We start from the raw sequence: 18,131 nt of genomic DNA, 5'->3' as shown, positions 1-18,131 counted from the left end.
CTTCTCTTCCACCAGTTAGCTCTGATCTTTGATATCCAAAATGAACAGTGACTATAAGTTGATATGATATCATCACTTGACTGAGATGTGTAACTCTCTCCTCCATTCTAACAGTGTGGCTGCGGAATACATTTAGGTAAAATATGGACGTCTCGAATTTCAATCTCTAAACTGGGAAAACAGCATGCTTCCACTGAGTTAGTTTTTTGTAAATACATCTATCTACACACTCACAAATACAGCAATTCTATACCTCTGTCAGATATAGATCCTACTTGATTTTCAATTTCAACTTCAAGGACTAGATAGTAACCCTCCCCCATTGTGTCCCTTAGAAATACATCATCACTTCTTCTCCAGACCGAAGCTAAAATCAAATATATTCCAAATAATATTTCCTTCCCCTACCGGAGCCATTTACACCCTCCCACTTCCCTCTGACTCCACACTGGGAGGCACAAAGCACAGGCAGATTTAATGGAAGCTATTTTCAAGGACAACGCAGCTCAACGCTGCAGACAGCAGCTACCTACCTGCAGGGAGAGGAAATTGTTAAGTGGGACTGGACGAGAGACTGTGGATTGAATTGTTAAGTCATTATATTCATGGCATAAAAGTGAACTGGAGATGGGAAGAAATAAATCAGCCTTTTTTTTACCTGACAGAAGATGAAGGTCCCTTTTAGTAAGTATTTTACCTTGAGGTTAGTGTAAAAAAACAAAAACATTATCTATAGTGTACCCAGCAAACCAAAATTGGTTCTGCAGAGGTTCCCAGAACATTCGTTAGGTTGCGGCAAATGTTCTCATAACACAAAAACTGTCCAGTTGTGCTGATGATTATACAATGTTTGTATAAAACATAAGCCTGATGTTGCCGGAACGTTCCCAGAACACATTTAGTATTTTCTTTAAAAGTACCTAAAATACTTATTTAGGTGAGAACATTGTGGGGATATGGCAAGAGAGGTTCCAAAAACACACACAAAAAAACAAGCAAACAGAAAAACTGTCCAGTTGTGCTGACATTCAGATAATATTTGTATCAGATTGCACAAAAAATGAGTTTGATGTTGACAGAACAGCCTGTCTGAGTTCTTTAAAACGTTGATTTGCTGGGATTTTAAAATATTTTTTTTTATGTTAAGAGAACATTTAATTTCAAACCTAAAAAAAAAAAATGTTATCAAAAACATGATTTGAAAGATTTTGAGATGTTGTCATACTGATGTTAGAATAAAACCCTAACTAGAACTTCATGGTAATCTTAGCTAATGTTCTGCCAATATTCCCGGTTTGCTGGGTATACTCCTACAGTACATCTGTGCTTGGAGCTGGAGATGAAAGAAAACGGATGTTGGCACTTCTATCTCTTTTGAAAATAGACTTTGTAAAAAGATGATTCTGTGTTCAGTGAGAATGCATCAGATTCTATCTTCAGTGAGAATATCTCCATTTCTCCATGACAGGGTGTTTAGGAGATGCAACGCTTGTTTACCAGCCAGAGGCAGAAGGCACAGATATCACACACAGTGGAACATGGTAAATGTGTCAGAAAAGCACTGACAAAACTACAGCAGGGAGCAGCAGCACCGTTTCAACTGTCAAACTTTACCACTCCAAATAACTGACAGTGGAGCCTTGCAGACAATGGTGCCAGTCAGGACACTTAAGACCGAATATTTCACTTTTGGGCTTTCAGAACACAAAACACCTTTGGGGGTCTGTCTGAATACAAAAGAAAGAAAGAATAAAAGAGAGGAGAAGAGAAAGAACAGACAAGATTTCCACTGACAGAGAGATAATTAAAGCTGGTTGTCGTGCCACATCCCACACCTCTCAGATCCACTGCAGCTGTACTTGAATACAGTAAAACACATATTCAGTCATCACCTATATAGTGTTTGTAGTATTTCCGTAGTAAATACAGGCCACTAGTGGATAGGGTTCGGTTAACAAGCCTATACTTAAAAAATATAAGCCTATACTTGAGTACACTCTTAGAAAACACGGTTCTATGGGAACCCTTTTCGGTTCTAGATGGCACTTTTTTTCCCTAAGAGTGTACTCAAATCTGCCTCAGGGCGCAGTCGAGCAGAAACACAAGCACTCAGTCTGAACATTTGAAAGACAGAGACAGTCTCAAGGACAGAAGGTTTAGTGAACTTGAGTGAAATGAAACAGAAGTATAATACAAACCAAATTGAACCTCAAAAACACTAGGTGACTGCAATTTTGTTGCCAGGTTCATTCAACAGTCATGTGGTTTAACACCACGAAGGAGCACGTAATACATCATGGGGACAGAGATATATACACCATGAAGCCTTCCCTGCCTTTCATCAATAAATCAGACATGTTTGAGCCAACAGGAACAATGCATAATTCAACCTGGAGACAGGTGATGCAACACTTGTGTCATCCTTTGTAACATGTTGGTGGCGCTGCACGTGTGTCCTCAGAGAGAGAGAGAGACGGAAAGAGAGAAAGGGAGAGAGAGAGACCCACAAGGAATTTGAAAACATAAAGACAGAGCGAGCGAGAGAGCGGGTTGTGTGCTAATGAGTGACAACAGCCCTGCATCTAATTGAGAGGCGAGCAGAGAGGATGACAAGAAGAGCTCTAATGAGTAATGGCAATGGCATCCTTGTAAGATGAGGTGAGGTGAGCCAGACCCAAGCCCAGGTGATGACAGCCAAGTAATGACAGCCAGGTGACTGGTGTATTAGACCTCTGTGTGTTTGGGCCCTGCGCCAACGGAAACACTAACTAACTCGGTGCTAATCATCCGGGACAGCCTTGGCTAATGAGACACTGACGTACTGCTACAGGTGGGAATCTGTTAGTATGTGTTCATATTTACATGTTGTGTACAGTTTCATACACTTGTCAGGAAGGGTTCCATGCCCTGGGTCTCTTGATTGATTCTGAATGGACAGATAGAATTAACGCACCATACATCCATTCTCACTTCAGGATCAGTGAATTATTTCATTTATTCTTTATTTAACTAGGCAAGTCAGTTAAGAACAAATTCTTATTTACAATGACGGCCTACTGGGGAACAGTGGGTTAACTGCCTTGGTCAGGGGCAGAACAACAGATTTGTACCTCGTCAGGGGATTCAATCCAGTAACCTTTTGGTTACTGGCCCAACGCTCTAAGCACTAGGCTACCTACCTCCCCGATTTCCCATCATAGATAACGTTACGGAAGAGATTTGACGGAAAGGGAGGTTACATCATTTACAGGCTGAACATATTGGCTACCTTTAAACAGTTGGCGGAGGACCCGTATTGATCGCAAATTCAAAAAGGATGAAACCTCAACCACCCAACCTAATACGTAATCTGCTCGAGGGGATAAGTCAACCGGCTCATACGTTGCGACGTCCCCTGAATGCCCATCTGCTAGCCTGCTAGCCGCGGCCAGCTAGCTGTCTAGAGCATATTGGACTGTTAGCTGAATAGATCCATTTGCCAATTGAACCCCTCTGCTACACGGAACCCTACTAATCCATCACGACTGGTCTATTGACGGAACCACACGAGGCAAAAACAGACTTTCCTCCGTCACGACGTCCCTCTAAGGCCCATCTGCTAGCTTGCTAGCCCCGGCCTGCTAGCTGTCTGAATCGCTGTGTCTCCAGCCTGCCCACTGACTGGACCCCTATGATCACCTATGATCACTAATATCAATATGCCTTGTCCATTACTGTTCTGGTTAGTGATTATTGTTTTATTTCACTGTAGAGCCTCTAGCCCTGCTCAATATGCCTTAACCAACCATTTATGCGATGACATCACCTGGTTTAAATGTTTCTAGAGACAATATTTCTCTCATCATCACTCAATGCCTAGGTTTACCTACAATGTACTCACATCCTACCATACCTTTGTCTGTACATGATGCCTTGAATCTATTCTATCGTGCCCAGAAACCTGATCCTTTTACTCTCCGACCCGAACGCACTAGACGACCAGTTCTATTAGACTTTAACCGTACCCATATCCTACTTCTCCTTCGTTCCTCTGGTGATGTAGAGGTTAATCCAGGACCTGCAGAGCCTAGATCCACTCAAATTCCCCAGGTGCTCTCATTTGTTGACTTTTGTATCCGTAAAAGCCTTTGTTTCATGTATGTTAACATTAGAAGCCTCCTCCCTAAGTTTGTTTTATTTTCTGCTTTAGCACACTTTGTCAATCCAAATGTCTTAGCCGTGTCTTAATCCTGGTTTAGGAAGACCACCAAAAACCCTGAAACTGCCAAATGGGGCGGAGTTGCAATCTACTGCTGAGATAGCCTGCAGAGTTCTGTCTTACAAACCAGGTCTGTACCCAAACAATTCAAGCTTCTACTTTTAAAAATACACCTTTCCAGAAACAAGTCTCTCACCATTGCCGCTTGCTATAGACCACCCTCAGCCCCCAGCTGTGCTCTGGACACCATATGTGAATTGATTGCCCACCATCTATCTTCAGAGCTCGTGCTGCTAGGTAACCTAAACTGGGACATGCTTAACACCCCGGGCCATCCTACAATCTAAGCTAGATGCCCTCTCACACAAATGATCAATGAACCACTAGGTACAACCCCAAATCTGTAAACACGGCACCCTCATAGATATCAATCTATCATACATGCCCTCCAAATACACCTCTGCTCTTTTCAACCAAGATCTCAGCAATCATTGCCTCATTGCCTACATCCGTAATGGGTCTGCAGTCAAACGACCACCCCTCATCACTGTCAAACGTTCCCTAAAACACTTCAGCGAGCAGGCCTTTCTAATCGACCTGGCAGGGGTATCCTGGAATGATATCGACCTCATTCCATCAGTAGAGGATGCCTTGTTATTTTTTCAAAGTGCCTTCCTCACCATCTTAAATAAGCATGCTCCATTCAAAAAAATAGAACAAGGAACAGATACAGCCCTTGGTTCACTCCAGACCTGACTGCCCTTGACCAGCACAAAAACATCCTGTGGCGTACTGCATTAGCATCAAATAGCCCCCACGATATGCAACTTTCAGGGAAGATAGGAACTAATATACACAGGCAGTTAAGAAAGCTAAGGCTAGCTTTTTAAAACAGAAATGTGCATCCTGTAGCACAAACTCAAAAAAGTTCTGGGACAAACTCCATGGAGAATAAGAGTACCTCCTCCCAGCTGCCAACTGCACTGAGGCTAGGAAACACTGTCACCAGCGATGAATCCACTATAATTGAGAATTTCAATAAGCATTTTTCTATAGCTGGCCATGCTTTCCACCTGGCTACCCCTACCCCGGCACCCCCCACAGCAACTCGACCAAGCCTTCCCATTTCTCCTTCACCCAAATCCAGATAGCTGATGTTCTGAAAGAGCGGCAAAATCTGGAACCCTACAAATCATCCGGGCTAGACAACCTGGACCCTCTCTTTCTAAAATGATCTGCCCTTGCAACCCCTATTTACCAGCCTGTTCAACCTCTCTTTTGTATCGTCTGAGATCCCCAAATCTTGGAAAGCTGCCGCGGTCATCCCCCTCTTCAAAGGGGGAGACACTGTAGACCCAAACTGTTACAGACCTATATCTATCCTACCCTGCCTTTCTAAGGTCTTTGAAAGCCAAGTTAACAAACAGATTACCGACCATTTTGAATCCCACCGTATCTTCTCCGCTATGCAATCTGGTTTCCGAGCTGGTCACGGGTGCACCTCAGCCACGCTCAAGTGAGCTTCAATGCCATACATATCTCCCTTTGTTGCCTCCAACTGATCCTAAATGCAAGTAAAACTAAAAGCATGTACTTTTGCATGTACTTCTGCCCGCCCGTCCAGCATAACTACTCTGGACGGTTTTGACTTTGAATATGTGGACAACTACAAATACCTGGCCTCCCGGGTGGCACAGTGTTTAAGGGCGCTGTACTGCAGCGCCAGCTGTGCCATCAGAGTCCCTGGGTTCGCGCCCAGGCTCTGTCGTAACCGGCCACGACCGGGAGGTCCGTGGGGCGACGCACAATTGGCCTAGCGTCATCCGGGTTAGGGAGGGCTTGGTCAGTAGGGATGTCCTTGTCTCATCGCGCACCAGCGACTCCTGTGGTGGGCCGGGCGCAGTGCGCGCTTACCTAGGTTGCCAGGTGCACGGTGTACCCTCCGACACATTGGTGTGGCTAGCTTCCGGGTTGGATGCGCGCTGTGTTAACAAGCAGTACGGCTGGTTGGGTTGTGTATCGGAGGACGCATGACTTTCAACCTTCGTCTCTCCCGAGCCTGTACGAGAGTTGTAGCGATGAGACAAGATAGTAGCTACTACAACAATTGGATACCACGAAATTGTGGAGAAAAAGGGGTAAAAATTAAATAAAAAAATATATATTTTTTTTAAACTACAAATACCTAGGTGTCTGGTTAGTCTGTAAACTCTCCTTCCAGACTCACATTAAGCATCTCCAATCCAAAATTAAATCTCGAATCGGCTTCCTATTTCACAACAAAGCATCCTTCACTCATGCTGACAAATATACCCTCGTAAAACTGACCATCCTACCGATCCTCGACTTCGGCGATGTCATTTACAAAATAGCCTCCAACACTCTACTCAACAAATTGGATGCAGTCTATCACAGTGCCATCCGTTTTGTCACTAAAGCCCCATATACTACCCACCATTGCGACCTGTACGCTCTTGTTGGCTGGCCCTCACTTCATACTCATCGTCAAACCCACTGGCTCCAGGTCATCTACAAGTCTCTGCTAGGTAAAGCCCCACCTTATCTCAGCTCACTGGTCACCATAGCAGCACCCACCCGTAGCATGCGCTACAGAAGTTATATCTCACTGGTCACCCCCAAAGCCAATTCCTCATTTGGCCGCCTTTCCTTCCAGCTCTCTGCTACCAATGACTGGAATGAACTGCAAAAATCACTGACGCTGAAGACTCATATCTCTCTCACTAGCTTTAAGCACCAGCTGTCAGAGCAGCTCACAGATCACAGTACCTGTACATAGCCCATCTGTAAATAGCCCATCTAACTACCTCATCCCCATAATGTATTTATTTATTAATCTTGCTCCTTTGCACCACCGTATCTCTACTTGCACATTCATCTTCTGCACATCAATCACTCCAGTGTTGAATTGGTATATTATAATTACTTTGCCACCATGGCCTATTTATTGCCTTACCTCCCTTATCTTACCTCATTTGCACACTGTATATAGACTTTTTCTACTGTATTATTGACTGTATGTTTGTTTATTCCATGTGTAACTCTGTGCTGTTGTATGTGTCGAACTGCTTTGTTTTATTCTTGGCCAGGTCGCAGTTTTAAATGAGAACTTGTTCTCAACTAGTCTACCTGGTTAAATAAAGGTGAAATAAAATAAATAATAATACATTTAAAAAACTCTGCCCTCTTTTTAAAAGAGAAAACATTGTTTATGTGTTGTTTATTTTGAGGACAAGATTTGAGGTATGCTCACCTTGGATTGGAGTGTAAGAGTGGGTTCATTTCCTTCTGGTAGTGATGGCCCTGTTTGGCCGGCTGAGAACAACAGAACACAACGGATGAGGAAAAGAGAACGTCATAATCTACAAGCGATGCTATAATCATTCAGATTCTAATCTCGGCACCCAGAAGACAGTCTCACATACAGGGTGGCCGCTCACATTTTAATTTAAAGGCTGTCAGTCACCAGAGACTAATAACATAAAAAGATACCCGCCACACACATTTAGCATGTTGCTATCTTTTCTAACTATCTCATACAGTATTACGTGAAATCACAATCTGCGTAATAACAAAAAGCTTCAGTGCACCTCCCGCAGCTGCCTGATGGGGGCGCTGTGGCTACATATGTTACTACAGAGTGCAAAGGTTCTCAGTATTTATCTCAGGACTCTATAATGGCACATTTCCATACAGGATTTACCCCAGTGTTTTACCCAAAATACTTTTCTGTTTCCATCTACGCGGGCCGGCACCGGTGTCTCACCGGGCCATGGCTCCGGCAGACCTGCTCTCACTTGGGGCCAAAACCAGGCCACTGGTACTTTTTAGCTGGCAATTACATAACATTGGCTAACTGTGAAATTCAACACCTTCTTATAAAGCAACTCTTTTGATTATGCAGAGTTTGTTGATTTTACTCTCCACAGGTCCTCACGGTCCAGCCCTAGCTACGGAAACACCGTTTCTCTAGTATAACAGAGCGGAGTATACCCTAGCGTGACACTGATGTTACAGTCGAAAAAGCAGCAATGTGAACACAGCACATCAAGCTGTCATGGCAGAATTGGGGTGAGCTGATGTAACTTCTCACGGGTTATGTTATTGTTCTGTGTTATGCTTTTCATAGGCTCCTGGTGTGTCTGCACCCTAACATAAGCCCACTGTGTTCCCGGAACTGTTGCTGTATTGAAACAACTGTTGTGTAAACAACATGATTGTATTATCACCTCCCACTATATAAGTGACATGAAACCATTTATTCTTTGAGTTCTTCCCTGTGAAACCAGAGGTGGATCTCCCCTGCAGCTTCTTGATGAAAATATTCACTATTATATATACTATTAGTCTCTGCCTGATCTTTGGATCGCGTTTTCCACAACAAAGGTGAGCAGCCAGCTTGAGAGAGAGAGAGAGAGAGAGAGAGAGAGAGAGAGAGAGAGAGAGAGAGAGAGAGAGAGAGAGAGAGAGAGAGAGAGAGAGAGAGAGAGAGAGATTGTTTGAATAAGCCCCATTTGCACCTTGATTTATCACTCAGGAGAGCTGCCTGTAAATAAGGGCTTAAGGACATAGGAAGGCATAATAGATATCTGGGCCCACTTCATTGCTTCTGCAAATTACAGTATGTGAGTGTGAAATGAGCAACACTAACCCCCTACGTCAATGGCAAACATCCTGAGTAAGACATCTTCACTTGTCCCCCATCTTTGGGGTACATGACTCACCATAGGTATGTGTGTCCAGGTGGATGGCTCATCACTGCTGGTGCTGATGCTGACGTTACATTGGTGGATCTGAGAGGCACTGAGACCTGTTGCTCCTCCCCCATCCTCTTCTTCCTCCTGCTCCCGCTGTAGACTGGCCAGCATATGTAGCTCCTCCTCCTCCTGCATACGCAGGCTGTCCAACAGACGCAAATCACAGCTACTGGACCCAACAGGCTCATGCCTGCTCTCCGCCCTCTCCTCTCCCACCTTCAAATCGACAACAAACAAAATCAAGATGGATTACACACTGCATTCCAGACATTACAGTAAAGGAATTTGACGGCTTTTTTAATGGGCTTTGTGGTTTGACCATGGTGTGTATCAAGCACATGCCCCAAATTCCTAGAATCTCATTCATCCTTTTTCATCACATCCACAAATAGCAAGTTCTGTTCGATCCGTCCACTAAGAAGAAACAGGTCAATGACCTGAGCCCAACCAACCCCTGTGTACGTGTAACAAAGATAAGTAATCAGTGTGTTTAAAACAGCATGTCTCAGTTTTCCCATCCGGGGCCCAGCCCAGGCTTGGATATCACCCACTGGCCTGTGGCTTGGCTGGCATGATTTGTGTGTGTGTGTGTGTGTGTACAGTAACTCGTCCAGCTATTGATTCAGTAGGAGGCTTGGAGCTCTGTGGTAACTGGCTTTGTCCGAAAGGAAGAACTGGGGCAACCCTGGAGGTTAAGAGAGGATCAATGGCTGCTGGCGTGAAAGAGAGCCTCATAGGCCAGTGGGAACCGCAACAATCATCTCTGTCTTCTCTCTCTCTGACAACATTTCAATCAGGACCCTGACTCTACTGTACCATAGGCTAGCTCAGTGGCTACCACACTGACTCAGTACTGGTACCCCCTCTATATAGGGAAAGGGGGATACCTAGTCAGTTGTACAACTGAATTCATTCAACTGAAATGTGTCTTCCGCATTTAACCCAACCCCTCTGAATCAGAGAGGTGTGGAGGGCTGCCATGATCGACATCCAAGTCTTCGGCGCCCAGGGAACAGTGGGTTAACTGCCTTGCTCAGGGGCAGAACAACAGATTTTTACCTTGTCGGCTCTGGGATTCGATCCAGCAACCTTTCAGTTAATGGCCCAACGCTCTAACCATAGCCTTGTTATTGTTATGTAATTTTCTTGTGTTACTTTTAGATTAGATTTTTTCACTTTAGTTTATTTAGTAACTCTTAACTCTATTCCTTGAACTGCATTGTTGGTTAAGGGCTTGGAAGTAAAGTCTACCCCTGTTGTATTTGGCGCATGTGACAAATACAATTTGATTTGACTTGATGGGAGGACAGCTCAACAGCCTTCACTTGGCTACCTGCTGGGGACATGGAGCAGGGTGTGTCAGTGGTTATAAGACTGCAGCTTACTGGGCTGTGTTCCACTACAATGAGGTGAGGGTTGAGGGGGGTGTCTGAGCCTCATCAGCGACCCAGGCAGCAGGCCTCCTTTGTGGGCTTGGGATCCCTCCACTCCCCTGTCTTTTGTGGACCTCAGGAAGAGTAGCTGCTGTGTCAGCTAGAGCTAATGAGGATCCCTAAAAAATATTTTAAAAAAATACAAAAATACTGTGCTCTGATCATGGATCCCCTGGTTCCTCTTAGGAGGAGCGGCTGGAAGGCGGGAAGGGAGTGAGCCCCGGGCACCTCAAGGTGTGACAGCTAGCCCCCCACCTCTCTTCACCCTCTCTCTCACCCTCTCTATTTTAAATCGCAGAATCCTTCTCCTCAGCACAGCATGACTGACAAACCTGCTCTTAGATCACTGCTCTGCTCTGCTCTGTACATCACACACTTTAATGTGAGCAGAGGAGATGAGGGGAAGCGAGGGATGAGGGGAGAGACAGGCAGGCAGGCGGGCGGGTGCGACACGGCGTGTCATCATGCCATCAGAAGCTGAACAGCACGATGCCAAGCCCTTTAACAAGCTTCTCTCTACATTTCCTCACTCACTCTTCTTCTATCTAAGCTTCTCTCTCTCTTCTCTTCCTCACTCTCTTCTATCTAAGCCCATCCTGACTGCAACCACTTGAGCATCGGAGAGGAGTCAACCCCGACCATAAAAGAAAGACTGGCACAAAGCAGGGAGCCACATGACTGTCACATCCACTCTTTGTCAAAAGGGACCTTTCCTCTCCCCTGAAAACTCTCTTCAGACTTCTCAGACTTTCCTGGCTGTGTCCCAAACGGCACCATATTCCCTATATAGTGCACTACTTTTGCCCACAGCCCTGGTTAAAAGAATCGCACGTTACAGGGAATAGGGTGCCATTTGGGACACACGCAGCATCTTTAATTAAACAGTGGGCTCTCTTCTGTTGTGAGAGGTCAAGGGGAATGACTGTTCTCTCCTACAGTTCCCAGTGATAATTCTACATCCCTCGTTCAACATGCACTCTGCTCCCTCTTTTCTTCTCACTCCCTCGCTCTTTGTGTATCCCTCCACCCACGCCACTGATTCCCTGTTTTCTATCTATTATTAAGCTTTGGCGATATGTCTGTGGGAGAATGAGGATCAACAAGGGGCACAGACAAACTCATTGTATCTATCTGTATCAAAACAGAGATTTATTTTCAGCTGGTCTGGGACAGTTCAACCAGCAGACTTGTAACTACATGTTTTCAGAGGGGGGAAATCCAGGAATTTGCAGTGCTTTTCTATTGATAAAACTACTATACAGTATACTACTGTAAACACAGACCACTGAAGAAAAACAATCACAGAGAACTCTAGGTTTAACTAAATAAAGTACTATAGGCACAAGTATCTAGTAGGAATCTCAGCTTGAAGAAGCAAAACATGAGGCAGACTGAAGAGAAAATATGAGGACATGCTATCCTTTCACCCTTGTGATACATCCATGTCCTGTATATGTGACTACTAGGCTATAACTTGAATATGATACATCCATGTCCTGTATATGTGACTACTAGGCTATAACTTGAATATGATACATCCATGTCCTGTATATGTGACTACTAGGCTATAACTTGAATATGATACATCCATGTCCTGTATATGTGAACATGATACATCCATGTCCTGTATATGTGACTACCAGGCTATAACTTGAATATGATACATCCATGTCCTGTATATGTGACTACTAGGCTATAACTGAACATGAATATGATACATCCATGTCCTGTATATGTGACTACTAGGCTATAACTTGAATATGATACATCCATGTCCTGTATATGTGACTACTAGGCTATAACTTGAATATGATACATCCATGTCCTGTATATGTGACTACTAGGCTATAACTTGAATATGATACATCCATGTCCTGTATATGTGACTACTAGGCTATAACTTGATGATCAGTCTGTTGTCTTGGGGAGGAATCACACGGTGGCACATCTGATGTGTTTTGACAACTGTAAATCCCCGTCGGTTGTGGCATCACGCATCTGGCTGGCTGCTCAATTAGACTCTCAGACAGGTTCTCCCTCCCTCTTTCTCGCTCCCCCCTCATCCTTCTCTCCTAGGGGCTCCCTCCCTCTCATCCCACCCAGGGCCTCCCTTCCACCCAGGGCCTCCATCCCAGAGTGGCAAGAGACCGTCAGGACTGATGGTCACTTGACAGCTGCTCACTTAATTATAACATGAGAAGTATAGGAGGAAATGGAAGATGGCGGAGTTAACAGCAGAACTTTCTCTCTCTTGGTAAATCATGTGCTTCTGTTCTGTCCCACAGGGCGGGTAAGAGATTCTGACGAAGACAGTGCGATAATAAGGATGTGATTGTGAATACTAAATGCCTGGCTGCAGACAGACAGTACCTAACCTTGTCTAATGTGGCGTCTCCTCGGGGGATGATCTCTCGCAGAGATCTCCTGCTCAGTGATGTCCTGCTGCTGCTCCTGTCCTGAGTCTGGCTCGCTCCCTCTTCTCTTCCCCCAGGTGCAGACTGGCCCAGACTGCTGTGTCTCTGTCCCTGCCTGGTACCCTGACAGGGTGACCGGCAGCGGGTTGGGACCATCCCAGGCACCTCTAATGTTCTCCTGTATGCTTGGGAGTCAGTGTGGGGAGCCAGCCTGGTTTTACACCCTGCAGGGTCTGTGTGGGTTAGGGTTCGCTCTATGGTAAATGTTCGGTCTGCACCACTGGACCCACTGGACCCAGGCCGTGCTCTGGGCGGAGTGTCCTCATCTAGGCCTGATGATCCGGGGATACCAGGGGTGGAGCTGGGGGGAACACCAGGAGTACCAGGGCTGGGGGGGACACTGGACCTCTGATAGAGGAACCTGGAGGAGGTCTCTTCCTGGGAGAAATAGAGAGGAACAGTTTAAAAATAGGATTTCTTTTTTTTTATTTATTATTAGAATATGAGTAATGGTAGCCAGGCAGGCATATCTAAAAGGACAGAGTAGGCACTGACGCAACACCTTGAAAGAAAAAGACGTCTGTCTCAAGAAGGGAATTATAGCACAACCTGCCACAGATGAATGCAAAAGAATTGTGTGTGCTGGCCAGCTAGCTAATAAACTGCTACGGCTGTACTGTACGATTCCATACTGGCGGCTAGCCGTGGGCTGGTATACCACGTCCCAAATTACTTGCAATTAACTATGGCAGCAGGCTATCTGAAAAGACTCAACATTAGTCTTGCTTAGCTGGCAGAGGCTAAAATGGCTTTAAAGTAGTGTAAAGCGCTAGGCTTTCATCCCGGCTAATGGTCTCGGTAAGTTTGGCTTGAAAGCAGACGGCTCTGGTTCCTGGTTCACTAATGAGGACAACCTGGTGATAGGGCATGTTAAGTTTGACTCCTAGCCCGAACCCCATTGACTCTTCTTCACTCCTCCTCTTCCTCCCTTTTACCTCTCTTCTCATCCTTTTCTTCTGCTGCTTTTCGTTTCATGCTCAGAATCGTATGTCATTGAGTGGGGCACTGATGTCAGTGGTGTGATAGAGGCCAGTTTAGAGTCAACACCTCTGGCATGGCCATTTACTAAGCCTGATCCAACCAAGGTATCGAATGTGGATGTCCACTGGGACGAGGCATCGAAAAAGTATGTCCATATGAATTAACTATCTAGTAATAATCAGGGATACATTTAATGTTTTTATTTTTTATTTATTTCACCTTTATTTAACCAGGTAGGCTAGTTGAGAACAAGTTCTCATTTACAACTGCGACCTGGCCAAGATAAAGCACAGCAGTTCGACACATACAACAACACAGAGTTACACATGGAATAAATAAGGAAGAATAATCTGATTTCCCTCGTTGGTAACATTGTATTTTATGTAGTTACACTTTTAGGCAATCTGTCTTTTGGTTCCGACATACAGTGCCAGTCAAGAGATTGGACACACATACTAATTCAAAGGTTTTTCTTTATTTGTACTATTTTCTACATTGTAGAATAATTGTGAGGCCAATCAGTTGTGTTGTGACAAGGTAGGGGTGGTATACAGAAGATAGTCCAATTTGGTTAAAGACCAGGTCCATATTATGACAAGGACAGCTCAAATAAGCAAAGAGAAATGACAGTCCATCATTACTTTTAAGACATGAAGGTCAGTCTACCACTACTGAAGGACACAAATAATAAGAAGAGACATGCTTTGGCCAAGAAACACGAGCAACGGACATTAGACCAATAGATATCTATCCTTTGGTTTGATGAGTCCAAATTTGAGAATTTTGGTTCCATCCGCCATGTCTTTGTGAGACGCAGAGTTGGTGAACAGATGATCTCCACATGTGTGGTTCCCACCGTGAAGCATGGAGGAGGTGTGATGGTGTGGAGGTGCTTTGCTGGTGACACTGTCAGTGATTTATTTAGAATTCAAGACACACTTAACCAGCAGGGCTACCACAGCATTCTGCAGCGATAAGCCATCCTATCTGGTTGCACTTAGTGGTACTATCATTTGTTTGTCAACAGGATAATGACCCAAAACACACCTCCAGGCGGTGTGATTGCTATTTAACCAAGAAGGAGAGTGATGGAGTGCTGCATCAGATGACCTGGCCTCCACAATCACCTGACCTCAACCCAATTGAGATGGTTTGGGATGAGTTGTACCGCAGAGCGAAGGAAAAGCAGCCAATAAGTGCTCAGCATATGTGGAAACTCCTTCAAAATTGTTGGAATAGCATTACGCGTGAAGCTGGTTGAGAGAATGCCAAGGGTGCGCAAAGCTGCCATCAAGGCAAAGGGTGGCAATTTTGAAGAATCTCAAATATAAAATATGTGTTCTTGCCATAATTTGGACTTGGTCTTTTACCAAATAGGGCAATCTTCTGTATACCACCCCTACCTTGTCACAACACAACTGATTGGCTCAAACATATTAAGAAGGAAGGAAATTCCACATATTAACTTCTAACAAGGCACACCTGTTAATTTAAATCCATTCCAGGTGACTTCCTCATGAATCTGGTCGAGAGAATGCCAAGAGTGTGCAAAGTTGTCATCAAGGGAAAGGGTGGCTACTTTGAATAATCTCAAAATATATTATGATTTGTTTAACACTTTTGTTTAACACATTCCATATGTGTTATTTCATAGTTTTGATGTCTTCACTATTATTCTACAATGTAGAAAATAGTACAAATAAAGAAAAACCCTTGAATGAGTAGGTGTGTCCAAACTTTTGAATGGTACTGTAGGTTAGGGAGAAGAGGAAGCTATTTTCAGTGTTTAATAACCGTTTTTTTTTAAGGCCAACTGGGACTACCTGTGGATATGGTAGTAAGCTGTGATGTTGAATATTTGAACCCATGAATTACCTAAAACATGCTGCGTGACTACTGTCTAGTCTGTTGTTTATTCAAATGAACCTTGGTCTCCCAGAGTAATATGATTGGCTGAAAACAAGCAAACAGAACAAGATGGGAATTGAAAGAAAAATAGAAAGCTCCAGAGGTTTTACAATATGTTCTTCTAGACTAGCAGAGCAGCTAATACACACACACACACACACACACACACACACACACACACACACACACACACACACACACACACACACACACACACACACACACACACACACACACACACACACACACACACACACACACACACACACACACACACACACACACACACACACACACACACACACACATCAATCAAAGTGGCCTAATTAACAGTAGCAGAGCATATGTATGTTGAAGATGAAACTGATTTCCCTCAGGACAGTAGAGGAGAGAGAGAGAGAGAGGCGGATCAACACAACAACTAAATTATCTTTCTCTATCTCACACACAACTGGATTGAGGATGAACAATATATATTCTCAATTCTAATGGAAGTTAACTAGTCTGAGCCAGCGGAGTGATATGTTTCTCAAACAACAAACTGAATTATATTTCTCATACAGGACCCATAAAAAAATAAACTGATTAATATTTTTTTCTTTCATATAGAAATGGACTGAATGTATAAAAGAACTGACCCTCACTGCTTTTTTGTCTCCTTGTGGAATCCATTAGGCGAAGCCAAGAAAAGAACAATGAGCACCTCAAGGACCCGCCATTTATTCTGAATTTGACTGTTAATGAAAGTCTTAAATCTGAAGAGTTATATTCCTTCTTAAATTTGAAAACCAGTCAAGACAATTCGTTTTCCTTTGAATACATCTAACGGAAATAGCCTCTGTACTCGTTACTTATAAAATTCTCCTCATCAGCTCTTTATCAGCAGCTCTTTATTACTGGGTTACATTGCTGTGTAAACACTTTCTTACATTTTATATTTACATTTAAGTCATTTAGCAGACGGTCTTATCCAGAGCGACTTACAATTAGAGCATTCATCTTAAGATAAGTAGGTGAGACAATAACACATCACAATCACTTTGCACTAATGGTCTCAGATATAAGATTTAAGAGTATAATTAGTTATTATATACACTTAGTTTATGCTTTGGTTGAGTTTAAAATCAATCCTTTTATTGGCCCATAGAGTGTCTCATAACTTTTTCCCCTGTTTCAAACAATTGCTTTAAGGAAGCAGCTCCTACTGGAGTTGTTGTGTGGCGGTGGTAGGACTGTTTATTCAGGGGATCTGAAGGTCATGGGGGTCAGAGAGGTTTCTATTGTACAATCTCTGAGGTTCCTATTGTTGAGGTTTTTAATTGAGGTTTCTATTGAAGCTAAATGTACCAGAGCAACTAAATGTTTTGAAGAAGAAAAACAATTATGTTGAGAGGACTGTGTCAGGGGGCACAGGGTCTTGTGTGTGTGTGTGTGTGTACTCTTCATCCTCCAGCAAATCTGGAACAGACCCAGTCGTTTGAGACACATAGACATACCTCCTCACTCTCGCTGGCGAGGAAGTCGTCGTCTGGCCTGGCCCCCCTGTGCCCTCCCGTGTCATGCTGGCTGTAGGTGTCAGTGGCCTGAGCTGCCTCCTCAGACCAGCAGGTCTCTCCATGTCCCTGGCCCTGTCCCTGGTCTCCATATCCTTGTCCCTGTCCTCGCTTGGCTGAGTGGGGCCAAGAAGAGAAGGTGAACACATTTTCCACTGAGAACTGAGGCTCAGAGACTTCATCCACATCACTCTCCCCTTCACTGTCATCACTGTCCGAGTCCTGCAGGGGTAATGGTGATGGGGGGAGGTCAGGGACAGGGGTCGACTGGCCAGACAGAAGCTCTGGAGAAGATTTGGAGGGCTCCAAACAGGTTCTGTCCTCGTCAACAGGTCTGGGAGGCAACAACTTGTCTAAGAGAAGAATTAACAACAACAACAGCTTTACAGTCAATAAAAACATGAGACTGCTCTGATTGTCTTCTCCAATGGTTCTTGTTGACTCGATTTGCTCGTCCCGTGATCGTTAGCTACAACTGTATCATTGATACTAAAACTAAGTTCCACCTTACTAAATTCATACAATGAAAACACAATGCCTAACCTCGGATGAATGGATTGCACAATCCATAAGGAGTATTCAATATACAGAGTGCGTAGGCTGCTAATGCACAGCCCAAGCCTCTTGTGTAAGACACCCCTCTTGAGTCAACGAGCAATGGTGATGATGAATCCAGAATAATGACAGAGATCTTATTACAGTGATCAATGGATCCATCTTAATTTCTTCATCATCAGGAAAACCTCCTGCTGTTCTCTGCCTGCCTGGGTTCATTTTCATATATGCAAATAACTACTGCCTAATCACAG

General features: G+C 44.1%; 1 protein-coding gene across 3 annotated transcripts in view; it reads right to left on the bottom strand.

The window, feature by feature from the left end:
* Nucleotides 1-18,131, bottom strand: part of cfap20dc (CFAP20 domain containing) — a 58,135-nt gene that overhangs the window by 6,585 nt on the left and 33,419 nt on the right. For 2 of the 3 annotated variants that reach the window (XM_046310764.1, XM_046310765.1), the window contains 4 exons: nt 17,266-17,675; nt 12,782-13,258; nt 8,941-9,189; nt 7,470-7,531 (listed from right to left, as the gene is read on the bottom strand). In XM_046310764.1, the coding sequence (XP_046166720.1) occupies nt 7,470-7,531; nt 8,941-9,189; nt 12,782-13,258; nt 17,266-17,675 (1,198 nt within the window). The remainder of the gene's footprint in view (nt 1-7,469; nt 7,532-8,940; nt 9,190-12,781; nt 13,259-17,265; nt 17,676-18,131) is intronic. The other variant, XM_046310766.1, reaches the window with a different exon arrangement.

This window comes from Oncorhynchus gorbuscha, linkage group LG18 (genome assembly GCF_021184085.1).
Source record: "Oncorhynchus gorbuscha isolate QuinsamMale2020 ecotype Even-year linkage group LG18, OgorEven_v1.0, whole genome shotgun sequence".
Classification (NCBI taxonomy): Eukaryota; Metazoa; Chordata; class Actinopteri; order Salmoniformes; family Salmonidae; genus Oncorhynchus; species Oncorhynchus gorbuscha.
This window is presented reverse-complemented; position numbering and strand designations above follow the sequence as displayed.